Below are 25,641 nucleotides of genomic sequence, written 5' to 3'. Positions count from 1 at the left end.
GCCACCTAGCTCACTTTGGAAGACTGCGTAACTTTTTGGCGAGCTTGACCAGCACTCATTCCTCCCTTTTTGTGATTATCAATCTATTACCGCGCTCCAAAAGGGGCAAGCGTGTTTTGCGCATCTCCACCTGCCTCCATGCCCCCGACATTTCTAGAACAGAAGGCTTGTGTGAATGTGTTCCTGGGCTGTCAGTGTAAATCAGTGATGGAGCTGGCTGCAAGCCTACATCAGTTGAGGTACTTGGCTGCATTTTGTGTTTGGCTCCTTAGGAAATGCAAAAGTTCTAGCTGACCTGCACTCCATTCCCCCTGCTTCGCTGCTAAGAGTCTCTGTGGGTTTTAATTGTTCACATTTAGCTGTCATTTACCTTGGAAGATAAAATATTTACAGATTGCTTATGAAATCTCTGTTCATTTAAAAAATATTCCTGGTCAGTGTGACCGGAGCTGAAAGGACACACTGAGCCTCTGATTTATTTAAATAAATATATATATATTCAATATATACGGGTTTTCTGCAGAATGTTAAACGTGCTTTGGTGTACATATGAATATAAGAAAAGCAAGGGTTTAGCTGTCCTCGTCTCCTGTCTACAGGGGTGGCCATAAACCAATGCTGAGGGAAGAGAAGAACACAGTTAACGTGTGTGACACTGACTCCGCTTTGTTAATTGGGCCACTATCAGTTAGATAACAGTTTGGGTCAGATGCCAGGTCAGCATAACCTGGGCAAAATCAACCTAATCTGTGGCGGGACCAAACACCAGCAGCCAGCCGTGACACAATCTAGGAAATTAAGTAATGTGTTTATTGTAAATTTATTGGAAACAGCCTAGTAAAATTGTTTTACTAGGATACGTAGAAACTTTTAAACAATCCAGCAAAAGGCTTATATGAGAAAATCAGTGGGATGCCAAGGTACGACTTCATTTCCATTATTCCATCTGAAGAGAAAGTATGATTGCAAAAAGGGAAGTGTTTACATAAACTGATAAAAAACTTGAGAATTCAGCAGAACACAGCCACGTGTTCCTGAGCTTTCTTCCATAAAAGTCTCACCATGTCTGGCAGAGCCCCATTCACCTTCAGCATGAGGGGAATCGTCCTTGCACTAGCGCTCACCCTTGTAGGTAAGCCTACATAATCCTTCTTCATCTCTCTCTCCCAATATTTCCTTAAGTTCAGTGGAAACAATTGGATCTAGACTGAATATTACTGATCTGGTTTTCCATCTCTTTTTGTAGGTGGCCAGAAGTCTGACATTGGTAAGTAAATTTCCTTCTATAACCTTAATTTGGTGACTTTGCTGTGATGCCTATTTATTAGAACACACTTATAGTATCGTGAAAATGGCTGTTATTCCCCACAGACCCTGGATTCAGTAGCAGAAAGAGCCACTTGTACAGCTATGAAGGCTGGGTGTTGAATGGGCTTCAAGAAAAGAATTTAGCCAAAGTTGGCGTGCGCTTGAGCAGCAAACTAGAGATCAGCGGGCTGTCAGAGAACGTTTACCTCCTCAAGGTACCGTGCCTTCTTCCGAACGCACAATACAGCAGTGAGCTATGAATCACAGTCGTGTAATTGCATCTGGCTAACCTGTGGTTTAGGAAAGCTGTAGGAAACAGAACTGGAGACTCAGCGCTGGAGATGTCAGAGAATGATCTGCAAGCTAAAGTTTCGGAAGTGATGCGTGATTTGGCATCCAGTCACTTAGAGGTGTTTGTTGTGGAAATTGTTCATAGCAGGTGTTCCTCAAGAATTTGTACCAGAAATAGAGGTGCCAAAATCAGGGTTTCTGTTAGAAAGTGTTTATTTCTAACTCAAGGCACTCAAGCCTGCTCTGATTTTAAGATTTGATGCTATTCCCAACACACATTTCTAACTTCTGTGGGAAGCCAGGACTTGGGTATGTAAAATCATTGTCATGCAGGCAATGAATGAATGTAGACTTTAAAAAGCGATAAAAGTTAAAGATAAAAAGTGACAAGTGATAAAAGAAAAATTTAAAAAATGAAAGGCATCAAAAAGGAGCATGTAATAATATTCAGTGTTTGGATAATGCAGTAAAAGATCTGTATGTGTGAAATCATGCCTCTCCCGACACCAATAGAGAGAGGACCTGACCCATCTGAAATAAATATGTTTCAGAGAAATACTTTTATTTGTCTGTTTAATTTAGTTACAAATCAGAGCTTCTTTTTGGGCACAGAGTTCAGTGACAGAGCTCTTTACCGGTTGCAGTCAAGCTGTAGATCTTCTTTCATTGATGAGGACAAGATGTCAAAGTTATAGGCTAGGGATTGCATTTCTCACTATAGTCTTCATCCTGAAGTTCTTAGATGGTGTGCACCAGGCTGTGCTCTGAGGCACCTAAACTAGCAGTAACTTTGCCAAAGTTACTGATATTGCTTCTGACATAGTGAAGTTTCTGCAATATTCACAAATATGGATCAAATATAGTAACTAGTTTATTAAAAAAAATTTTTGGAAGGGGATGAGTTAAAATGAAACATTCTAAAACTGTATTTTTTGACATTTAGAATTACATAAACTTTTTAAATGCTGAATTTCACCTAAAGCAGAATATTTATTTTAAGGCTGGAAAAATAGGGAGAATTTTGATTTTTTTTTTTTTAATTACTTTTTGAATCAGCTTTTCTCCCTATTGAGATAATGCAAGTAGAATGTTTAAAATGTCCCTGGGAGAATATAGTGATACGTTAACTGCTTCTGTAAGATAAAATAACACTGCTGAGCCCACACGTTTATACTGGTTTTACAATAGTGTAAGCACGAGATGAAAGAATAAACTGCTTTATGAATTTCTAAGCCTACATTTGGAAGGAAAGCATATCAAACTAGTCATTATGTTAATTTCTTCCAATCTGTTTGGATATTTAGTACCAAAGTAATTTTTTTCACATAAGTATCTTTTCTTCATTTCCTCCCAGATCCGCTCTCCACAATTCGAGGAATACAATGGCATCTGGCCCAGGGACCCATTTACTCGATCTTCCAAAATCACCCAGATGGTTTCTTCATGTTTTACCCGGCCCTTCAAGTTTGAATACAGTAGTGGACGGATTGGAAACATTTATGGCCCAGAAGACTGCCCTGATATATGTATTAACATAGTGAGAGGGATACTGAACATGATGCAGATAACCATTAAAAAATCACAGAATGTGTATGAATTGCAAGAGGTTTGTTTCTTCCATTCTAAAACTACTTTACTGAAAGGATGTGTCCTCTTTAGATGCTCTTCCTTCAAGTTTCTGTTTATTTGCTTTCAGTGCTTATAGCACTTTCAAATATTCATCATCAAAAATGGTCGATTTTTATTCATATAGAAGAAAATGTGTGCATATGTGTTGAACAAATTATCTAAGCTGGTTTCTTTTTAAGACATCTGTCTTTAAGACTTAAAATGCAATCCTTTGAAGAAAAAAGAATTATTAGCTATGAATGTATTTGTTAGATGGCTTCCCTGACACAGCTACTTAATTAATTTTATTTATTTATTCTTGATATTAATGAATTGACTACTTTTTAATTTTAAACTCCATCCCCTGACTGAGTATTGTTCACATGTCTACTTTCTAGTTCAATAGGATTAATTGTGTGTAATGGTAACAGGTTTCAAAGCATAATTAAGACTGTTCAGTAGGTCCTTACCCTCCTACTGCTCCTTCAGAATCTTTGTTCAGTAAAACTTTTTCTCACGCAGTGAAATTCGGATATAAATGGGAAGTCTCACTATCTCTATTGATCTGCCAGGCTGGAATCGGAGGCGTTTGCCATACAAGGTACGTCATCCAAGAAGACAGGAAGAACAGCCGAGTCTCTGTTACCAAAACCGTAGACCAAAATAATTGCCAGGAAAAGGTGACGAAGAGCGTTGGAATGGCTTACATCTATCCTTGTCCTGTCGACATGATGGTATGTGAGACGTGGAAAGATCTTCCTAATTAGAAGCACTCCTATTCTGTTCCCAACCACTTTTTGGGTCTCTCTGTCCTCCTCCAGAAAGAAAGGCTCATAAAAGGGACTGCGGCTTTCTCCTACAAACTGAAGCAGTCAGACAGTGGTACCCTGATCACAGAAGTGGTGTCGCAGCAGGTGTATCAGATCTCACCATTCAGTGAACCTACCGGTGTGGCTGTCATGGAAGCAAGGTAGATGGGACATGGGCTTGCTTCACAAAGTGAGAATACTTATAGTTTCTGGCAGTCCCTTTCACCCCCAGTTGAAGTGAAATGAGAATTGAGCTCCACAGCAGTTGGATAAAGCTGCGAGTACTCATACTTGGGGTTTCTGCACTCCTAAAAATTCAGTGAACCATTCTTTATTTGTACCCTGGTGAACTTGGCACTACAATTACACGGAAGAAAAGGAGAACAGCTCTTTTGCCTGCTTATACCATAAGAATGCAACTTTACTACTCTGTCCTGAAAAAGGCCTAATTTATAGCATCAGGAGGAAGATAGTGCACGTAGAAATAAGATCATTGATTACACTGTCACTAGCTCTCATTCAGAAGACAGTGGTTTAGCTCCTCAGAAACTATTTCATTGTAGATAATTCTCATACTGTTTTGCTCCAATTAGAAGGCTTTATCCATTACCAAACTGTAAGATTTTACTGTGATAAGAAAAATGATTGAAGAGTAAAACGGATACTATTGCAGCATCACTGCACTACCAAACAGCCAAGGCAGATGGAAGAGAGCTAATTCATTCCTCCCGTGACACTCGTCTCTTGACAGACAACAACTCACCTTGCTTGAAGTGAGAAGCGAACGGGGGAGCGCCCCGGACATTTCCATGCAGAGCTACGGAAGCCTTCGTTACCGCTTCCCATCAGCATTGCCACAGATGCCACTGCAGCTAATCAAGACGAAAAGCCCCGAGCAACGGGTATAGTACTTTTAGGTCTTCAAATTGCTTTCCTAATAAAAAAGTTAAGAAAAGAGTAATGATCATAAATTTCAAAGGATTTAATTATGTATGCCCTCCCTCTCTCTCGTGTTTTGTAACAGATAGTAGAAACACTGCAACACATAGTCTTGAATAACCAACAAGATTTCCATGACGATGTTCCATACAGATTCTCGGAGCTCGTCCAGCTCTGCCGGATAGCAAGCACTGATACTCTTGAGTCCATCTGGAGACAAATTTCAGATAAACCCCGCTACAGGTATTTCATTGTATCAACTTATAAGAAACTTTTCCATTTTTGGAGAATTGAGAGCTAAAATTAAGGATTTTTTTTTTAACCTGCTTGCAGGCGATGGCTGCTGAGTGCAGTTTCTGCGACAGGCACCACAGAAGCACTCAAATTCATTAAGACCAGAATTCGCAATGATGACCTTAACTACCTTCAGACTCTTCTAAGTGTTTCTTTTGCTCTCCATTTAATGAAAGCTGATGAACACAGTGTTCCAATAGCAGCAGTGAGTAAATCCGTGTGAATCTTTCCTGTCTGATAACAAAAGGAATTATAATTGATGACAACCTTTGATTATAAAGTACATTAGAGACTGGATTCTCCTCTCATGTATACCAATTTTGTGCAAATGCTGAACCATGAATTTCTTTTGGCATAGTTCTGTGTCTTCATTTTGCTGCATGGATATAAAAGCCATTCTCCCCTAACAGCTTCTGAGAGTAATTCCCATTTTAGTTTGCTGGAATCACGTCATGCCTTCTACAGACACAACTTTGTCCACTTCAGTCTCTTACTTCTGAAACAAATGGTGATTTGTGTGTTATGTCTTTTGAATAGCTCTTTTAATTGCAAACTATTCCTATAAACTGGAAAGTGCTGCAAGTGAAAGTACTAGTGCAAACATCAAATATTTTGACAGTATAATGAATCATTTATTCTGAACAGGATTTTTCCCATCTCTAGTCAATATTCTTCTTCTCAAATAGGAAAAAAGGATATGATGTGAGAATGCATCATTAGTATAATTGAGTTACCCATTGTTCTAAGGATATTCCATTTATAGATTGATGCTTACCCATAATCTCTGTATTTTCAGTGTTATGCTCAGTTGAGGAAAATCAAAATGGTGCTATGTAAACATATATATATATGCTTACTTATATTGAAACTAGCTGGGAATTAAGCTCCTAAGTGAAGTTTGCAAATAAAATGTCTACAAGCCGATTTAATTTGTTTGGATCTGAACAATAATAATTCTGAAACTGCTCCCCTCAGATAAGCTCTGATGATTTTCCTGCTCTGAAAGCTATGTCAAGCACTGTATTAAATACTAAATTATTTTTCCCCCTTTTTTTTCCCCCCAGGATTTAATGACCAGTTCTCGAATTCAGAAAAGTCCCATGCTTCAGCAAGTTGCCTGCTTGGGATACAGCTCTGTGGTCAATAGATACTGTTCTCAGACCTCAGCTTGTCCTAAAGAAGCTCTTCAGGTGGGTGGCTTTTTCTCAGGTTGTTCTTAATAGCTTAGTAATGTTCATTACATTAGCTTAATTCTTTTAAGATACAGTATAAAAATGGCAATTGGACTTACAAATACACATTTCATAGGTCTCCTTCAGAACAAAGGCAATGAATCATTTTATTAATGTAGATACTTGCTTCATCATTGAAAACACAGTTTTCACATCATAAGGTAAAATCCTGAGAGAAGCCATTACTGAGTAATTTTATTAAAACCAGTTGGTTTATTGCAATAGGCTTTTCAGTGGGTAAAGGGAACGCTGTGGACAATCTATACATTAGGAAGAAAAGACTGAACTGTGCTTTGCCTATAGCCCATCCATGACCTGGCAGATGAAGCGATCAGCAGGGGCCGTGAAGACAAAATGAAATTAGCTCTAAAGTGCATTGGTAACATGGGAGAACCAGCCAGCATCAAGCGCATCCTGAAGTTCCTTCCCATATCTTCATCCGGTGCTTCTGATATCCCCATCCACATTCAGATTGATGCCATAATGGCCTTGAGAAAAATAGCTTGGAAGGACCCCAAAACAGTAAGTATGATCTGTCAGAGATTTCTTTACTTAGTGAATTAGAGAATATATACTTTAAAGGGTAATGAAGTTAATGGTATCATGTCTGTAGATTCAGCATGTTTTAAAAAAAGGATTCTTTTTAAGAACAACACAATACAATTTTATATTTCAGCTGATGTTTTCTGCTAAGCTGTAATAATTGTTAGTCAGTAGGAAGCTTCCAGAAGGATATCAGCAGTGTTTCTTCAGTCATCTGTCATAACCAATTAAGTCCTGTGCTAGTTATGTATGGTGGAAATTCAGCCACCCAGAAGTCAGACATATAATTTAACCTGCCTTGATAGTCAAGAGGAGAGAGAGAGTCACTTTGTATTGACTTCCTAGGCAAAATGTCAACATTGCTCTGCCTCTTTTAGACCCTTCCCTTAAGGTTGGACGAGTCACCACTGACCTCCCACTGAGGCTGCTGGCATGGTGAGCGTAGGCAAGACTCCTGCCTTTCAGACGGCTTAGATATGGGAGCTATATGAGACAGCATCCACTCAGACTGACTTTGGTGAGCTGCTGAAGCTCCCCTTTTAAAAGTGGTCTAAAATAGTGAAGCATGCTCACCAAGTCAGCAGAGTTACTCCAAAGAATGAGTATATCTTAATATCTACCATTGTTTCTTCCGAAGTTATTCACCGATCTTTGAATGTCAGTAATGCAAAAAGCTATGCTGATATCTTTTTGATTGTGGTGGGTTGACCCAATACCTTGATACATGGACATTTATTTCAGATGTAGTGCCATCCCTTCTCCATGGGGCTGTTCCTCCATGGCCCCTTCAGTTGTCTTAATAAAATGTTGTGGAACCATGCAGTAAAAAAGATCAGGAAACCTTTCTGCAGGGATAATGACCCCCTCTCCCATATTTCTTGCGGGTTACATGTGGATCCGGTCTGCAAAAAAAGTCTTAATTGTTGGTAATTCCGGATACTGTTTTCTCTCTGCAGGTGCAGGGATATCTCATCCAGATCCTTGCAGAGCAGTCGCTGCCCCCTGAAGTGCGGATGATGGCTTGTGCTGTTATCTTTGAGACGAGGCCTGCCCTTGCTTTAATAACAACGATAGCTAATGTGGCAATGAAGGAGAGCAATTTGCAAGTGGCCAGTTTCGTGTATTCCCACATGAAGGCTTTGTCGAAGAGCAGACTGCCGTACACATACAACGTGTAAGTAGAGACAGGAAGGAAGTGGGTGAACTTCTGCAAATAATAAGTTCTGTTACATTCTTGTTAGTGAGCACTGCATCTGCTGACAAACTGAACTCAGTTTATATTCTGATGGGGTGCGGCTTATTTCTGGATATTATTACCTTTCTCATTTTGTTTAGATCTTCGGCTTGCAATGTCGCCCTTAAGCTGCTGTCCCCCAAACTGGACAGGCTGAGCTATCGGTATAGCAAGGTCATGCGTATTGGTGGTTACTTTGGTGAGTAAAAGCGTTTCAGTGACCAGGAAACTTTCCCTTCAGAAATCCATTCTTAAGAGACATTAAGTCCTTTGGAGAAATATGGCATTCTGCATTTCAATAAGAAATTGAATTAAATGTGACAGTCACATATTTAAAAGTGCATGAGTAACCATTTATTAATTTGGGCCTAAACAGTTAAAATTTATGTAGTGATGTATCTTAGAGTCAGTAATGGAAAAAGCTGCAGAAATATGATCTTGAATGATAAGCTGAATGGTTAGAAAAAGGACATGTCTTTTGTTTACTTCTGCCATAGATAACTATAAAGTTGGTGCTGCTGGAGATGTCTTTATTATGAACAGCCCAGGAACAATGTTCCCATCAGCCATAATTTCCAAGCTGATGGCATATTCTGCAGGGTCAGTGGCTGATTTGGTGGAGGTAAATATTTACCTAAATCAATACTAAAGAAAATTAAAATTAAAATTGACCACAAAGTTTCCTCTCTGTAAGTATGTTTCAGACTGCTCCTTCTCATGCTGTTTCGGTAGGTTGGTGTCCGCGTGGAAGGCCTCACAGACATCATCATGAAACAAAATATACCATTTGCTGAATATCCCGCATACAAAAAGATAAAGGAGATTGGAAAAGCTGTAGGTATTTTCAGTAATGCAACGTGTGGGTTATGTGAAGGGGTATTTAGTGAGGCTTCTCATGCTAGTTAAGCCCTGTCTCAGAAGGTAAACTACCCGCCTAGCAGTCAGCTCGAGTATTTCTATGAAAGAGAGATCTGCAGTAGGACTGCAGGGGACATCACTCCTGCGATGGCTGTGATAGCTTCTGTAAATTCTTGCCCTGGTCCTGCCTCCTCCCCACTTCATGTATGGCCGCAGAAGGAGCACGGGAAGAGACCGGGGAGGTGGGCATTGCAGCACGGTGTGTGTCTCATGCCTGGCAGGCTTCTTCCTCCCTCCCTTCATCTACCTCACTTAGTTTTCAAGAAACATACCTTTATCTTTAAGAGAAAAAGTGATTTGTTGCTGTGCTTTCAAACTGGGTTCAGTGGTACTAATGACCCAGGCTCTCTGTGTAAATGTTATTGTATCGGAATACAAAACACTGGACAGGAGGCTATTCCTGGACATCTCAGTGGCAGGGAGTAAGTCTGAATTAGTGCCACTGTGCTATTTACAAAGCAGCAAAGAAACGCAAGCAGCAATGGAAGGTGGCAGCTTGGTCAGTGATGGGTTTGGTCACCTTGCTGAATCACCATTTGTGAAGTGTTGCATTAAGGAACTTTGCTTGTTTCTTTATCTGTTCCCTAGCTGCTTGGATGGAAGGAGGTGCCAACAGAAACCCCCTTGATATCAGCCTACTTGAAACTATTTGGCCAAGAGCTGGCCTACGTCAGCATCAATAAGGAAGTCCTCCAACAGGCTATGAAGGTACCAGGAACCTCTACATTTCATTGCAAGATTTGACACCGTTTTACTTTTATATCCCAACCTCTTGGATCTCTGTTTTCTGGCAGACTGTGCTAGAACCTGCTGACAGGAACACAGTGATGAAGAGGATCGCCAGCCAAATCCGCAATGGCATTGCAGGACAATGGACACAGCCGGTGTGGCTGCAAGAGCTGCGGTACATCGTTCCTACCTGCACTGGTCTGCCGCTGGAGTATGGGTCATACACGACTGCTCTGGCACGTGCGGCACTCAGCGGTGAGTTGGGAAGTACAAGATCAGCTGTGCAAGCTCTGAGCAGAGAAAGAGAGGGACAGGCTAAGGTGGGCTGGAGAAAGAAGTGGAAAAACAGAAAGTTAGAAAAAGAACTAATTTTTGTAGTGGAGGGGAGGTAGTGAAGATGTTTGAAGAGAAGCTGGACATGGCTGATTTCTGCCTCATCTTTGAATGGACTGAAGACAGAGGTGGTGAGGTGAGAATCTGGGAAACCAGAGAGAGAAAGGTCACAGCATTCAAGGCCAGAAAAGAACAGGAGCTGCCTGGGGAGCCGACTGCAGACATGGGCAGAAGGGGGTGACTCCTGAGAGATGCACACACAAGCTAAGCAGAATTCAGTCGTGATTTAAACAGAGAAGAAAATAGAAGACAATCAAAAGAAAACTACCAGTAATGTTAGAGAAGGCAGGAAGAGAAGAGGGCTTGTGAAAAAAGAGAGAGTTCTGTTTTAAAAGAATAAATATGCATGTACAAATACTTATCAAGAAGTTAATTCAGTGATCATACTGTTTATTGTGCAGCAGACTTTTAATTTAGGCAAAACTGACCCTTTCTTTTGCTGACACCACATAAGGAACGAAGTGTGAACTGCATGTACTTGTGCTCTTCGTAGAAGTCTCGTATGTGCCCACTCTTCGCTGCTCTTGGTTTTTGGTTTGTTAGTTTGTTTTAATAACATGTTTGAACCCTTGCCCTTGTTCTGTGGGTGTTTTTAATTTTTTTTTTTTTTAATAACATCCTTGCAGCCAAGTTGAGGAGGTATGGATTGGATGGATGGGCTACAAAGTGAGTGAAAGCTGTCCGGACCGCTGATCTCCAAGAGCAGTGAACAGATGAAAGTCTAGTTGGTGGCTTGTTATGAACAACATTCCTCCGTTGTTAGCACTTGTTCATTGTCTCTTTTAACAATGTGAAGTTTGGAAAAGAAGGCACCCTCAGCAAATCTGTGTCAATGATGACATTGAATTGGTGGGAGCAGTCACGGCACTGGGGGGTCAGGCTGCCACCCTGGGGGATCCTGACAGGCTGGAGGGGGTGGCCTGACAGAAGTGTGATGAAATTTGACAAAGGCAATGCAACGTCCTTCACCTGGGGTGGGGTAACCCACGCAAGTGTATAGGCTGGGCATCACCCGGACAGAAAGCAGCTTTGCAGAAAGGGCCAGGGAGGCCTGGAGGACAAGCTGGTATAGTGAATCAGCAGTGTGCTCTTGTGGTGATGAAGGCCAACTGCGTCAGTGGCTGCAACAGCAAGAGCAGAACTAGCATGGAGATGATTTTTCCCCTCTATTTAGCACACCTGAGGCTGCATCTGGAGTATAATGTTCAGTTTTGGGTCTGCAGTAGAAGAACAATGTTCACATTTGATGTGAGGAAAGATTGGAGAGCAGAGCTTGTTTAGCCTGGTTGCCCACCTTTCACTCTGTCTTCTGGCTCCACTTGTTTCTGAAATTTTAATGTTATATTAATTAACAAACTTTCAGTTTGGGTCAGCTCTATTTTCTTACTATATTTTAGTTTCCATTTTCAATATATTGCATCAGAACCTTTGCCTACAGAACAAGTTTTTTGTATATATTCAGTATTTTTCAGACTCATAAAAGGTCTCATATACCCCAAAGTCTCTCTTATTTTCCAGACATATTTTTTGTATTAACAAAAACATTACCTCTTCCTGAAAACTGTCTTGCTTAAATTCAAGTCCTTTCTTTCACTTTTACCATTTTTAAATGTTGTTCTGTCCTTTGCAGTTGATGGAAAGATGACCCCCCCTTTAACTGGAGATTTTAGGCCTTCCCAGTTTCTTGAATCCACCGTGCAGATTCGGTCTGACATAAACCCAAGGTATAGCAGGTTTCTAAGGCTTTACATATGATGGAGATTTTATGAAAGGCAGAACCACATGTTAAAAAAGAGCATCTTTCTTACATCTGACTGCTTCACACTGTTTCAGCTTATACGTACAAACAGTCGCAACAATGGGTGTCAACACGGAATACTTTCAACATGCTGTTGAAATTCAAGGCAAGGTCCTGACAAGAGTGCCAATGAAGTTTGATGCCAAGATAGACACAAAACTGAAAAATATTAAGATTGAAACAAATCCATGCCATGAGGAAACTGAGATAGTGGTTGGAAGGTACAGTAGTGTTACTTCAGAATACTTTCTGTTGCTGAAACTTTACAAAGTTCATTATTCACTGACTTCTTATGGAGGTTCCTAGATAGGCAGGGTGGCTTTTCAGTGTGTAGCATAACCTTTGGGATAAAGAGCAAGTAAGAGAAATAGGGGAGTTAAAAGTCAAAGGATACCTAAATTATTTAGCAGTTTAATTTTAATTTGTTTATTATTTTATTATTATTTTGTGTTGTTAATTTTTATTTATTATTTTATTGTCTTTTAGGGTTTTTAATTTTTATTTTTAAATGAATGCCTTTCATGTTTTGGACATTTGTTTAAATTTATCCAGATTTTGAAAAATTCCTGTGATATAAGGAACTTATGTTCCTTATATTATTTGTCTTTAATAATATTTATATTATTATAATATTTGTCTTATTTTTCTTTAATAATATTTATACTTATAGTTGCATATACAATCCCTATGTTCAAACAACATACCTCTGTGCTGTCACATGATACTGACAGGGACATATTTCATTTAATCCAAAGGCAAGGGGTTGGAATAATTTACCATTTTTTTGTGCATATCTCAACAGACATAAGGCTTTTGCTGTATCAAGAAATATAGGAGAACTAGGTGTTGAAAAGAGGACCTCAATTCTCCCAGAAGATGCCTCATCAAATATTGTGGAAGAACCTTTCCAACCATCAGAGAGAGCTTCCAGTGAAGGTTTCACAATGGTAACCTATTCCTTTTTGCTTATACAGTAATATTTACCCTCTCTGTGATGCACTTATCTGCAGTTTTACTTTTGCCTATGATATGCTCCCAGTGGTATTCATACTCATCTTCAATGCAGCAAGGAGCTGACAGCATGCCAAGGAAACATGCCTATAGCTCTCAAGAGGATTTTCGCCATGGCACAGGAAGAAAAACTCATAAACGAGACTTTTGCGTCAAACTGCATCGTCTTGGTTGTCAGGTCTGCTTTTCCAGAAAGTCACGAGATGCCAGTTTCCTGAAAAATACATATTTGCACAGATTAATTGGAGACCATGAAGCTAAAATAGTCTTGATGCCAGGTACAATATTGAGCACAAGCCTTGTCGTCTTAGGTTTGTCGGTGCTATTTGAAGCAGTATAACCTTCTAATGTGTGCAATTGGTGTGTAGTTCAAACAGATGCTGATATTGACAAAATTCAGCTGGAGATTCAGGCGGGATCCAGAGCAGCTTCCAAAATAATTCGTGTGGTAAACTCGGAGTCTGAGGAAGAGGATGAGTCATCTCCATATGAGGACATTCAAGCTAAACTGAAGAAGATTCTAGGCATTGACAATGTGTTCAAGGTAAGAGACTTTGAGCATGGAAGGGGGGAATATTTTCCCATAAATGAAGCCAAGGGTTTGAAGTCAGTGTAGAAAGCTGGCATGGGAAAGCAAGGATGGGGCTAGTTTGAAAGGTGCCAGTGCCAGGCCTGTCAGTCAGTGCCATATCTGGAGGGATGGATCCTACGGGGTGCATCCAGCTGGGGCTGGTCCTCCGTGCTGGGCTAGGATTCAGCTGGGCAGAGTGGATCCAAGGGAGTTCTGCAGCTTCTGCAGTGAGTGAGGCAGGGAAGTTGTTGTTCCTTGAAAGGCTGATGTGAGCAACTTGTCTGATACCCAAAGAGGTTTTACTTTGTAAATACAGAACCAGATGTATCCCTTCTCTTGCACTTCTCTTTGAATTGTTTTTGCAGGCTGCAAATAAAACACGACACCAGAAGAAGCAACCTTCTAAGAAAGGAAAAACTATGCTAACAGAGCTTGGGGCAGATCCCAAGGCAAAAAATCCCTCCAGCTCCTCTTCTGCCTCCTCAACTGTCTCCTCTTCTTCCTCATCATCTGCTGCTTCTCCTGATCGTAAAAAGGCCACAGATAAAGATGAGAATGACCAAGTAAAGCAAGCAAGAAACAAAGATGCAAGCAGCAAGAGCAGTAGCAGTATCAGCAGCAGTAGCAGCAAGAGGAGCAGTAGCAGCAAGAGGAGCAGTAGCAGTAGCAGCAAGAGCAGCAGGAGCAGCAGTAGCAGCAGCAGCAAGAGCAGTAGCAGCAGCAGCAAGAGCAGTAGCAGTAGTAGCAGCAGCAGTAGCAGTAGTAGCAGCAGCAGTAGCAGTAGTAGCAGCAGCAGTAGTAGTAGTAGTAGCAGTAGTAGGAGAAGCAGTAGTAGTAGGAGCAGCAGCAGTAGTAGTAGGAGCAGTAGTAGCAACAGCAGGAAGTCATTGAGTCGTCATAGCCATGGGCATCACTCAAGATACCTGAATGGCAGCAGCAGCAGTAGCAGCAGCAGCAGCAAGTCATCGAGTCACCATAGCCATGGGCATCATTCAGGACATCTGGAAGGTCACAGCAGCAGCAGCAGCAGCAGCAGCAGCAGCAGCACATATTCCAAAATATGGGTAACTTTGTCAGTAAATTGACTGATGCTGCTAATGTTTGTGAATCACATTCCTGACGGCAGCTGGCTTTGCATCATAAATCAGGAAATTACGACTTGACACAGTAACTTTTAGCAACATAAAATTGCAAAATTTATTGGGCAAACACACCTGCAATCATTAGCTCAGATGTCTACTTCAAAGCATCTCAAAAGTTTCCACAAGTTTGTTGAAACTTTTGTTATATGCAGGCAACTATTTTTTGCCAATTTAATACGTTCCATCAATATGCATTGCATGTTTGTGTCTTAATTGTGCGGTAGGAACATTAATGCTTTATATAAACTACTTCAAGTCTTGCATTATGTGCTTGTGACTAAACATACAGAACTATGTGTGAATGATAATTAGTAAAATCCTTACTTAACTACCAGTGCTCAGATTTCAATGTAATTGCAGCATTTCTTTTCGTCTGAGGCTTTTCATCTTCTTGTTTTTATTATTTTCAAAGGGAGATCATGAGATTTATAAGTATCGCTTTAGATCAGCGCATAGACAAGAGGTGAGTTTTTCTTTCCTCAGTAAATTAAGTATGGAATCTGTCATGACTCAAATGGAAACCTTAAAGGCAACTTGTTGTCTTTGTTGAGGAAAATTACAGTACTGATAACATTTAGACCACCAAATCAACTATGGCAGTTCTTCTGAGTTGCATAAATACAGAGCACTATGTTCTCCTTTGTGTTGTGCACACGATGCCATTTGCGGCTCTACAAAGTAGATGTAAAGCTCCATCAAAGCAGTATAAGCAGCTGGGGACACACACTTTGGAGGAACAAAGATCCTACCATCATTTGACTGGCTTTGATCACTTGGTTTCTTGGGTTGGAATCACTGTTGATACACACTGGGATAGCTATGTTGACAAATGTGGGAGGATACCTTATTTTATGGTACTTTAGTTCAGCAGAAGATTCTTACTAGGGCATGATCCAGCCAGGAGCAGTGTACTTGTTATTAGCGTTCCTCAAAAAGTAAAAAATTCAGCTGTGTGTGTCCGTTCAGTTGATCCTTTACATTCAGTTAGTCCATTCAGTGTGTCCTCCAATTGATCAGGCCCTTCCAGAAGTAAAAGGAACTTGTTCTGGTCTTTCATATTGAATTGAGGGGCTCATTCAATTTGACTTGCTCTGGTCCCTTGTTTTTTCACACAGGGAATTCTCATCTAGACATGTTCCTTATTTGTCTCTTACAAGGAGTCAAATATATTTGGGTAAACAAGATTTTTCAGAGCTAGATCACGTGTACTAAGCAGGACAAAGTGTATTACATTGCAAGTCATTGAGCTGCTCAGTGTTGGAACGCAAGGTTGCCAACACTAAGTGCCATGACAGAGAGTATTCTGCAGCACTGCCTAGTCCAATCTCTTCAAGCATGCTTTTAAGTTACCTTAAGTTATCTTGAGCATGATGTGTTTTCTTCTTGCAGTTTCCAAAAACGCAACTCCCAGCTGACCGACTTAGCAGCACATACTCCTCTACCAGATCCAGTCATGCCTCATCTCGAGCTGCTTCCCGGGTTAGTTGCACCATTTTTAGGGGGTTTTGACAGCTTGGAAGAATGGCAGAGTGGCCGTGCACTTGCAATAATTGTACAGCTAGGATAATGGGAAGAGAGAAATACTGACTTCTCAAGTCTCAGGTATCAATCAAGAGTGAGACACACACCATAGTTCCCACACACATTTTCCTCTGCAGTGAGGTAAGGATGCTTCTTATTTGCACCGCAACTCTTCCCTCATGGCAATCTCACCCACCACATGCCTGCAGAGGCTTATCTCGTGACCTCTGCAACCAAGAGGGAAGTTGAGGTGTTGCAGTGCCAGTGCAAGGACATCGGTGGTGGAGGCCGAGGCTAAGAGGAGCCTCAACAGAAGGCATGCTGCAGAGGTGACACGAAGCACCTTGGCTCCTCACCAGCACCCAGTCTGATGCGTGCAGGCTTGCCATCTGGGGCAAGTGATGAAGCAAAGTCTAATGATGGAGTGAAGGAATTGCAGGTCACAGCACGCTTAAGGCCCTGCTGTTAAGGGGGGAGCTTGATGTTGAAGACAGCGTCCTGGATTATATTTTGTGCTAGGGTGCTGTGCAAACACAAAACCTGCCTGCCCCACAGAGCTCACAGCTGAAGTGTGAGGTGAAAGCCAACAGACCAACCAGACAGATGAACAGGAGGACACTAACTGGGAGATGTTCTTGTTGTAAGAATGAGTACAACTGACAGCTCATGCTGTTAGTCAAATTGAACCACTTTTATTCACAGGCAAATATATGGGTATTAACAATGAAGCCCAAATCATATAGTCATTACTGGAAAAGACGAGGGGTAATGGGTACCAGTCACTCCTGGGGAGATTCTGATTGGATGCAAGAGGAAAATTTTTCACAATGAGAACAATCAGCCATAGGAATAATCTCCCCAAGGAAGTGATGGATTTCCCAACATTGGATACTTTTAAGATTCAGCTGGACAGGGTGCTGGGCCATCTTCTCTAGACTGTGCTTTTGCCAAGAAAGGTTGGACCAGATGATCCTTGAGGTCCCTTCCAACCTGGTATTCTATGATTCTATGATGCTGTATCCCAATGATATGAATATTTCCACGGTATCAGCTCTAGCTGTAGGAAATGGCACAAATTTTGGCTCATATAAAATACAGTGATAAAATCCATCTGCGCATGAAGAAGCACATGCACATTAAAGACATATGCATGAGAGTTTATAGGCGTGTATATATGTGTGGTACATATGCTGGTATATATTTGCAGTTCAGTTGCTTATTTTCCATTTATCCACCTAGATCTTGCATTTAATATGTTCCATGGCAACCCTTTTATAATGATATTCTTTTCATACTTTCTCCCCCTTTGTCTTAGCCTAAGTTTTTGGGAGATGTTAAAACACCAGTATTAGCTGTTTTTCTTCATGGCATTCGTAATGATAAGAAGATAGGAGGCCTCCAGCTTGTGGTATATGCTGATATTGACTCCATCAGGCCCCGGATGCAGGTATTTGTGTCAAACCTCACAGATTCAAGCAAGTGGAAGCTCTGTGCTGATGCTTCAGTCCTCAATGCTCACAAGGCAGCGGTAAGGCTCAAAAATAGTTATATAAAGCTGTATGCATCACAGGAAAACTATGTTCCATGCATTAAAAAATGGGCCATTTCTCTCTCCATTATAGGCTTACCTGAAATGGGGCCAGAATTGCCAGGACTACAAGATTTCGACTGAGCTGGTAACTGGGCGGTTTGCTGCCCACCCTGCTGTACAAGTGAAACTGGAGTGGCCTAAAGTTCCTTCAAGTGTCAGATCCACAGCAGAATGGTGAGGTTTTAGCCTTTAGTGACACTCATTCATGATATTGGTCAACTGGCAAAAATCAGCATCCACCCATAAGGTTCTAGTGGTTAAAGTACCAGCTATTATTTTATTCTCTGATCCGTCTGAGTACTGTCTTCGGACATAAAAGCTGAGTGGGAGATCATAGCCATCCTATTGTAATGTACAGTAATCCTTTATACTGGACATAATTACTGAAAACTGAGGAACAGATCCTTCCTTTCCCTGAACACTTGATCAGTAAAGCGGAGAGTGGTCATGGGGACCTAACCAGTGACCCTGAAGACTCTGTATGCTACTTACACACAGATGTGAGAAGGCCTGGTTGGGATGTGTGCTGCTTTTTGCTTCTCTATTTCACCAGATCTTTCTGATTTGAATTTTTGAAGGTTTTACAAGTTTGTCCCTGGGGCTGCATTTATGCTGGGGTTCTCTGAAAAAACGGACAAGAATCCTTCTCGACAAGCCAGGGTGATCGTGGCTCTAACTTCTCCAAGGACATGTGATGTTGTTATCAAGCTTCCTGATGTAATTATGAAATATTACTATCACTCTCCTATTTTTTCCTAGTAGAAAAGTAAGACGGTTGCATTTTAAATACAGTGGTTACTTCTGAGAAAGAAAAATTAAGTAAGCATCAGTTTGTGTGCAAATGATGAAAACAACTTCTGTTTACTTTCAACCTTTTTATATTACATCCAAGAATATTCATAGAGTGATTTTTTTCATGGAAAAAGAGTGCTGTGGGTACTCATAATGACATGCGTTTCCATCTGTAGTAGCTCCATAAGTGTTCACCTAACCACCTTTGAAGGGGAGTAATTAATTCTCTCCCAAATAATATTTGAATGATGACCCACACCATGAGACAAAACTGTAAGCAGAAGCAAAAAGCTCACAGACAGTGAGTCAGGTGAATTATGTTCACATAAATTCTTTGTCAACCAAAGCAGAAGAATTTGAAATTAATTTCCAAACAGGAAAAAAAGCTGATCTCAGCTGTTTGCTGTGAATAGCTGGCACAAGTGTGTTTTGAACGTGCTTTTGAATTCCTTTTCAGGTGATCCTCTATGAAAAAGCCATGAGGCTTCCCTTGTCACTCCCTGTAGGCCCGAGGATACCAGCTTCAGAGCTGCAGCCTCCCATCTGGAATGTCTTTGCTGAAGCCCCCTCTGCAGTGCTTGAAAATTGGAAAGGTCAGGGTCTAAACTGCTTCAGAAGCATGACATCCTCAGTCTCCCAAATTACTTGAGCACCTTCTGAATTTTTCTGGGATTATTTGTCTCCAGTTAATTAGGAAATGTGCTGTAACAAAGTGAGGATGGTTCAACTGGGAGAGAATATTGTGCATATGGTACAGAAATCATCAGCATTTTGGGATCAAGATACCAATTATCTGAATTGGTAACATTTAAACTTCCTGGCAATTATTTTTTGTTAGATAGAGAAGTAAATTTTCCATGCTTTTTCTTAGAATTTATGAGTGCTTAGTAGCCAAAAGCCACTGTAATCCATACAAAAATATCAGTGGAAAAAAATATAAAGCTAAAATAATATAGCACTAGAAATAAAATCTGCCATTTAATGACTTTCTTTTATGGAAAAGCAAATACTCACTGGCATTTTATTTAACCAGCTCACTGCTCAGTTTCCCACAACAAGATCACAACCTTTAATGAAGTTCAGTTTAACTACACAATGCCGGCAAACTGCTACCACATCTTGGCTCAGGATTGCAGCTCTGACCTTAAGTTCCTGGTGATGATGAGGAGTGCTGAAGGAGCGATGAACCTGAAAGCAATCAACATCAAGCTTGGCAGTCAGTAAGTAACTCCTGCCAGATGCTGGGAGTGTGAGGGACTACATCGTCCACACTTAACATGAGAGGAGCTTAGATCTGAGCTTTACTGCAATGGTTAGCAGCCCATGGGATTTCAGCATTTCCCTTATTTACTTTCCATGCATATTGAATGTGATGCTGATGATGTTATCCTACATCCTAGGTGGCAAGAATACCCCAATGTAATTTAAGTATTTGAAATGAGCTTATGCTGTGGCCAGTGATATTTAGTGAGCAGGAAAATGCCTTTGACACTGTATGTGTATGAATGTGATGCAAAGAGGGTATGAACGCTCTTCTCCTTAACAGTGACATTGATATGTATCCTGTGAGTGGCCAGGTGAAACTGCTGGTAGATGGAGTTGAAAGCCCCACGAGGAATGTTTCATACTTATCTGCTGGTAAGTGATGCAGCATCTGTTATTTCATTTTCACATGTTTTAGAAGAAAGAAAGAAAGGAAGGAAGGAAGGAAGGAAGGAAGGAAGGAAGGAAGGAAGGAAGAAAAAAAAAAATCTATCAAAGAGATTCCACCAGTTTGCATTCAATAAGCATTTCTACCTTTGGTTGTAAGGTTAATATTTAAGAACATGTACCGTATTCCCTTGCACAGGAACATTTAGAAAGACTGACTAGAGTGTGAAGCTTTTGAAGTGGCCAAACTAAGCAAGATATGACTAATACGAAGATCCCTCCTTTTCATACACTACTGCAGCTCCTGCTGGAGTTCCAAATTTGAGAAGTGTTTTGGTTATACTGTAAAATCGTGCTTGATTAAAACATTTCAAAGTAGAGCTTTTCTAAAATTCACCACACTTGTATATCAACATTTTTCCCAATTCGATTTGTAGGCATAAATTTGGCTAGCATTCTGAAATCTGCTAGGAATAAATACGGAGAACTGGTAAATAGCCTGCTTGCTTCTCTCAAAGCAGGAATAGGTTTTTTTCTGTGAAAGGGCGCAGGAGGACCTTGTTTCATGCTGTGCTATACAGTCAGGGGCTATATAGAATGCAAGTATTTCCTAACTGTAGAGCTGTAGTATAGAAATGAGGTTAAGTCTTGCTGAAATTGGGTTAGCATCTGCCAGTGCTGAGCTCTGTCCTATTTGTTACATAGTTGGGAAGGGATAATTGTGCTAGCATTGGCCCCAGTGAAGGTCACAGTGTTCTTCTATTTCCTTACTCCGTTATAGTGTAGTCAGGGCCTTGTATAGCTGCACAACTATACAGATACTACCGACAGCTCTGTAATCATTTCTAGAAATAAATATGAATATGTTAATAACCCAAAGAAAAATAACCCAGAGAAAAATGAATAAATCTGTGATCATTAAAAATGTTTTCCAACTTCTTACAAACACCTATTTTCTATACATATACCTTTCTACATTGTTTTGCTGTATGCTTTGTTTCTTGAATAGAACAATTGAGGAATTTCAATGAAAATAACATTTTAGAAACCTGACAGTTGCTTTTTACCTTCTTAAAGAAGCTAGGTTTTGGGTTTGCTTTGTTTTATTTTGTTTTCTTCTAGGTGCTTCTCTATGGATCCACAGTGAAAAGCAAGGGCTTGGACTTGTTGCCCCAGCCTATGGCATTGATAAATTGTACTTTGATGGATACACATTCAGGGTATCGTTCTTCCTCTTCATAAGCTTGGGTGTTGAGAAATTTCCATAGGATTCCCGTAAATCTGTATGTATAAGCACAAGAGTATGCAGTGGCAAAACCAAACGTGTGCGGGGCCCAAAAAAACCCAAAAGGGAAGATGACACCACAGGGTTGCACAGTCCTGCTCTTTATTTCTGAGTGGGAGAAGGGAGAATCTTTTACCGACAAAAATGCCTTATTCTTGCAGTACAGGTGTGTGTTGGGAAATGGGCCTGTGAGCATGCACATGCTGAGCCACCAGTGCATTTGCAAGAAAAATGAGTTTTCGGCTCCTGTTGACTGTTCTTACAGCTGTATAATTCTTCAAATCAGCAAAAATGCAGCCATTCTTTTAAGATGAATGAGCGCTTTAAAGGCTGCACTAAAAATAATGTGAAACGGGAGTGTAAGAAATCGGTAAACCATACTGTATCTATCACCTGTACTATGAAAACATCCATCAGACAAAAGCTTCAGCGTATTAATAGTCTAGACTATTAATAACTTAACATACTAGACTGGCAGAGTGGGTTTTAAAGGCTGTAACGGTTAAAGATACTGCAGCACCACGGGAGTTTGGCATCTGACTGTCACTCTTTCGAATTCTTAGCAAAGAGATTTTAAATGTTTGTGCATTCACTTATACTGACAGGGACCTACATGGCAAAAATCTGCTCCATAGGTATTATTTTTTTTAACTTGAAATGGTTTTAATTTTTTTTTTCTCGAAGATTCAAGTTGCTTTATGGATGGCAGGGAAAATGTGCGGAATATGTGGAAAATATGATGCAGAATGTGAACAGGAATATCGGATGCCCAATGGATATCTAGCTAAAGATGCAGTGAGCTTTGGGCATTCTTGGATTTTGGAAGAAAAGCCTTGTGCTGGAGGTATGCAAGCTCTGATAAATTTAATATAATATTACTGCAGCTGTATAGAAAATGTAGAATTTATTTGGAAAATTTTAAATCTGTAAACATCTTTTAAAAGGCCTCATTATTAAGTTATATTAAGTATAAAAAGTATTTGTCAGTTTAGAAAGGAATAAGAAATTACAAGTTAAACAAACAAGCCAAAAAACACAAGTCAGTTGAAATTAAATAACCAAGCTGAAACAAAATCTTTGTTTCAGTTTTGAAGTGTTTTAGAAGAAGATCAGAAAAAAATGTAAAAGGATAAATTCACACGGAATGCTTTGATTTAAGCACAACAGCATTTTTCAGCCTGTGTTTGATCCATCAAAAAATCACACGGGGATTGGTAATTATTTTACCTTGGCTGACCACCTGATTTTTGAACCAGTGCAACCTGTCAAGCAAAGCATTCAAGTGCATGAGCAGTTCCAGGGACTTAATTACGTGGTTGAAATGAAATAAAAAAAGCTGTATTTTAAGTGTTTCAGTAGATTAGGATCTTATGGTGTGCTGTGTGCTCTCAGCTGAGGTTATGATGCAACAGCATGCTGGTTGGGAAGGACGTCCTCGGTCCCTGGAGATGGCTTCCACATGTTTAGCCGTACATCAACTGTTATTCTGCTATGTCTTTGTAAAGAATACTGGCTGTCAAACTTGCTTTAGATGGATATGGAGTCCACAGGCATGTACACAATAATGGTTGGTAGTGACCACATGTTGTGTTTCCATTTCGCATGTGGTGGAAATGGCTGGAATTTTAGACAATAAAGCTCATAGTCAGGAATAAATTGTGGCCCACTTAGGTTCTCACACACTTGTAGCTGCTTGTACTGGGAATCCAAAACACGGCTGGCAGCAATGGCTTTCGGTGTCTCTCTGCAGCAATTTTGAGTCTGAATGACAGTGGTAATAGTGTAATTCTTTAGTGATTATTTTTATTTGTTCAGAAATCCCCCCCTTTCTTTCCACTGCTGAATATTCAAAGCTTTCGACTGTGGGTTTGCAGCTATTTTGTGAACCAGTTTACTTTGCAAAATGTTTATTAGAAAGTATATCAGACTATGTTTCTACATGTGAATCTAGAAACAAACCAGTTGCATTTGAAATTAACTTTCCGTAGCTCCATATCTAATGAGCTGATGTGAAAAGTTTATCAGTTTGGGATGCTGCTTTACTTATGATGAAAATGTAGCTTTCATAGAGGAAATATGTTTGCAAAGTGGGGACACTGGCAGATGGGTCAGTCTGGGGAGATCTGAAGATTTTGTATATAAGCACATAAACTATCACCAATGATTGTGTTACAGCCTGCAAACTGCGACGCTCGTTCGTGAAGCTTGAGAAGACAGTTCGGCTTGCGGGTGTAGAGTCCAAGTGCTATTCCACAGAGCCCGTGCTGCGCTGCATGAAAGGATGCTCCGCCACCAAGACTACTCCAGTCACTGTTGGTTTCCACTGTCTCCCAGCTGGTAAGTCAACAGAAAGCCTACTGAATAGTTGCTGCACAAAAGTCTAAGTAGATTGTGCCTGGACTCAGTTGTTCTGCTTGAAATGTATGAGCAATCTAGCGTATCCACCAATGGACTTACTGAGGTATTGACTGAAGACCTTTCCCTGTTTTTACTAATATGTAAAACCTTCTTTAGCAAGAGAGATGTTTTTCTGTTGTAATTCTACTATGTTTTTCATGATACCGGCTTTTAAAATCTACACTGAACTCCTCGTCATGGTGCTGTGAACTAACAGGGCAAGGGCAGGATAACAGCACAGCCAACATTGTGATTCAGCTGAAACCTGTGTATTGCAGCCTGTGAAGATTCAGCCACATCTGATCATGTGCAGCACCCTGAAACAGGGATCCTCGCCTTGTATATTTTTATATATCGCTGCCTTTAGGCGTGATCCTATTTCACTGAGCTGATTTAGGCAATAGAAGGGCAGGTGGGGACGGAATTCCTGCACACAGGTGCAGTGATATAGGAGGATGTCTTTCTTATAGGTATATTGTAGATTATGAGATATTAGATAAGATAGATATAGATTATATAGATGATAGGTTCATGTCTGTTTTCCAAGTTTGTTTTTCTTTTAAGACCACAATACCCTTTCCTAAATGTATCATTAATAAAATGCTACATGAAAGTAGTAGTTTTCAATGTAGAACTGGCTTGTGAATTAAGTGGGTTTCCTGGAACATCTCTGCATGACTTAGACAAATATAAACATGTAAGCCAGTGAGGAGAAGCCAAGCCCGCTGTAATTAATGACTAGTGCATGGAAAATGCTGTACCTTGCAGAGCTACTTCTGAAGTATACTGTTTACTTTTCATTTCTTGTTCCCTATCAGATTCAGCTACCAGCCTGACAGACAAACAGACAAAGTTCGACCAGAAGTCAGAGGATATGCAGGACACTGTTGATGCACACATAGCATGTTCTTGTGAGAACGAAGACTGCAGTGCATGAAGCTGTACATTGCAGCACAGGAAAAAACAGAAACACTTTAATGTTTTTATTGTGTGGCGTAAGAAAACTCATCTTAAGGAATAATAGAGATACTAAATTAAGTGTTTAAGGACGTGTGGAATCTTCCCAAGTAATTTAAAGTATTAAACTTTATTATTGTAGAAACGGTTATGATTGCCCATAAATATCTGATTTCGTAATAAATCCATGCATGGAAAAATTGATGAAGGCTTCCTTATTTCACTGGTTATGGAAAGAGGAGGTCCGTGTTGCTTCTCCTCAGCCCCCATCATTTCATAGACTTCTTGAGTCTGTGGCACTTCTGTGCATCAGGCACGTGTCATATCCCCATGCCCCATCAGGGATATGGGTTGGGAAGCCATGGTACCAGGCTCCTGCTTGTTTCCCCCGGGGCTTTCTTCCCTGGTGCTAGGATCCTGTGGACCCAGAGCAGGACCGGATCACCTCTGTGTCATGCAGCACCCTCTGCAGCAGCAACGCAGCCATGGTGCTCTGCAGTGATGCGCCAGTGCTGCTGTAGGGAACACCAAGATGAGGGAATAAGCCTGAACCTCACGCCACTGGACAAGGCTGCTCTGAGGGAGTCAAGAACATGTTATGATCCTGATGCACCACATGGAGAAGCTA

General features: G+C 40.6%; 1 protein-coding gene across 2 annotated transcripts; it reads left to right on the top strand.

Moving 5' to 3' along the window:
• The first annotated feature begins 1,027 nt into the window (after positions 1 to 1,027).
• On the top strand, positions 1,028 to 25,217 carry LOC104015466 (vitellogenin-2). 2 transcript variants are annotated; one of them, XM_087731603.1, is made up of 35 exons: positions 1,028 to 1,132; positions 1,247 to 1,267; positions 1,372 to 1,523; positions 2,954 to 3,205; positions 3,780 to 3,941; positions 4,029 to 4,177; positions 4,768 to 4,918; positions 5,041 to 5,198; positions 5,289 to 5,454; positions 6,314 to 6,439; positions 6,785 to 7,003; positions 7,981 to 8,198; positions 8,360 to 8,457; positions 8,756 to 8,880; positions 8,991 to 9,092; positions 9,765 to 9,884; positions 9,971 to 10,160; positions 11,929 to 12,022; positions 12,132 to 12,317; positions 12,899 to 13,043; positions 13,136 to 13,385; positions 13,476 to 13,651; positions 14,044 to 14,742; positions 15,233 to 15,283; positions 16,210 to 16,299; positions 17,657 to 17,869; positions 17,964 to 18,106; positions 18,511 to 18,649; positions 19,182 to 19,317; positions 19,758 to 19,944; positions 20,271 to 20,362; positions 21,497 to 21,594; positions 22,344 to 22,503; positions 23,835 to 23,996; positions 24,875 to 25,217. In XM_087731603.1, the coding sequence occupies exons 1-35, from the start codon at positions 1,063 to 1,065 to the stop codon at positions 24,991 to 24,993; spliced, it is 5,619 nt and encodes a 1,872-aa protein (XP_087587729.1). In that variant the 5' UTR covers positions 1,028 to 1,062; the 3' UTR covers positions 24,994 to 25,217. The 2 variants fall into 2 exon arrangements, with proteins under 2 accessions (XP_087587729.1, XP_009466501.2); XM_009468226.2 differs by having other exon boundaries at positions 1,029 to 1,132; positions 13,163 to 13,385.
• The last annotated feature ends 424 nt before the right edge of the window (positions 25,218 to 25,641 follow it).

This window comes from Nipponia nippon, unplaced genomic scaffold (genome assembly GCF_047370975.1).
Source record: "Nipponia nippon isolate SJK-2023a ecotype South Korea unplaced genomic scaffold, ASM4737097v1 scaffold_5, whole genome shotgun sequence".
NCBI lineage: Eukaryota > Metazoa > Chordata > Aves > Pelecaniformes > Threskiornithidae > Nipponia > Nipponia nippon.
Note: the sequence above shows the minus strand (reverse complement) of the source record. Positions and strands in the feature narration are given on the sequence as shown.

Coding starts and splice junctions, on each gene's coding strand:
- LOC104015466 (XM_087731603.1), top strand. CDS start 1,063: ATGTCTGGCAGAGCCCCATTCACCTTCAGCATGAGGGGAATCGTCCTT. Junction 19,318..19,757: donor AGTGCTTGAAAATTGGAAAG/GTCAGGGTCTAA, acceptor TTATTTAACCAG/CTCACTGCTCAGTTTCCCAC. Junction 20,363..21,496: donor TGTTTCATACTTATCTGCTG/GTAAGTGATGCA, acceptor GTTTTCTTCTAG/GTGCTTCTCTATGGATCCAC.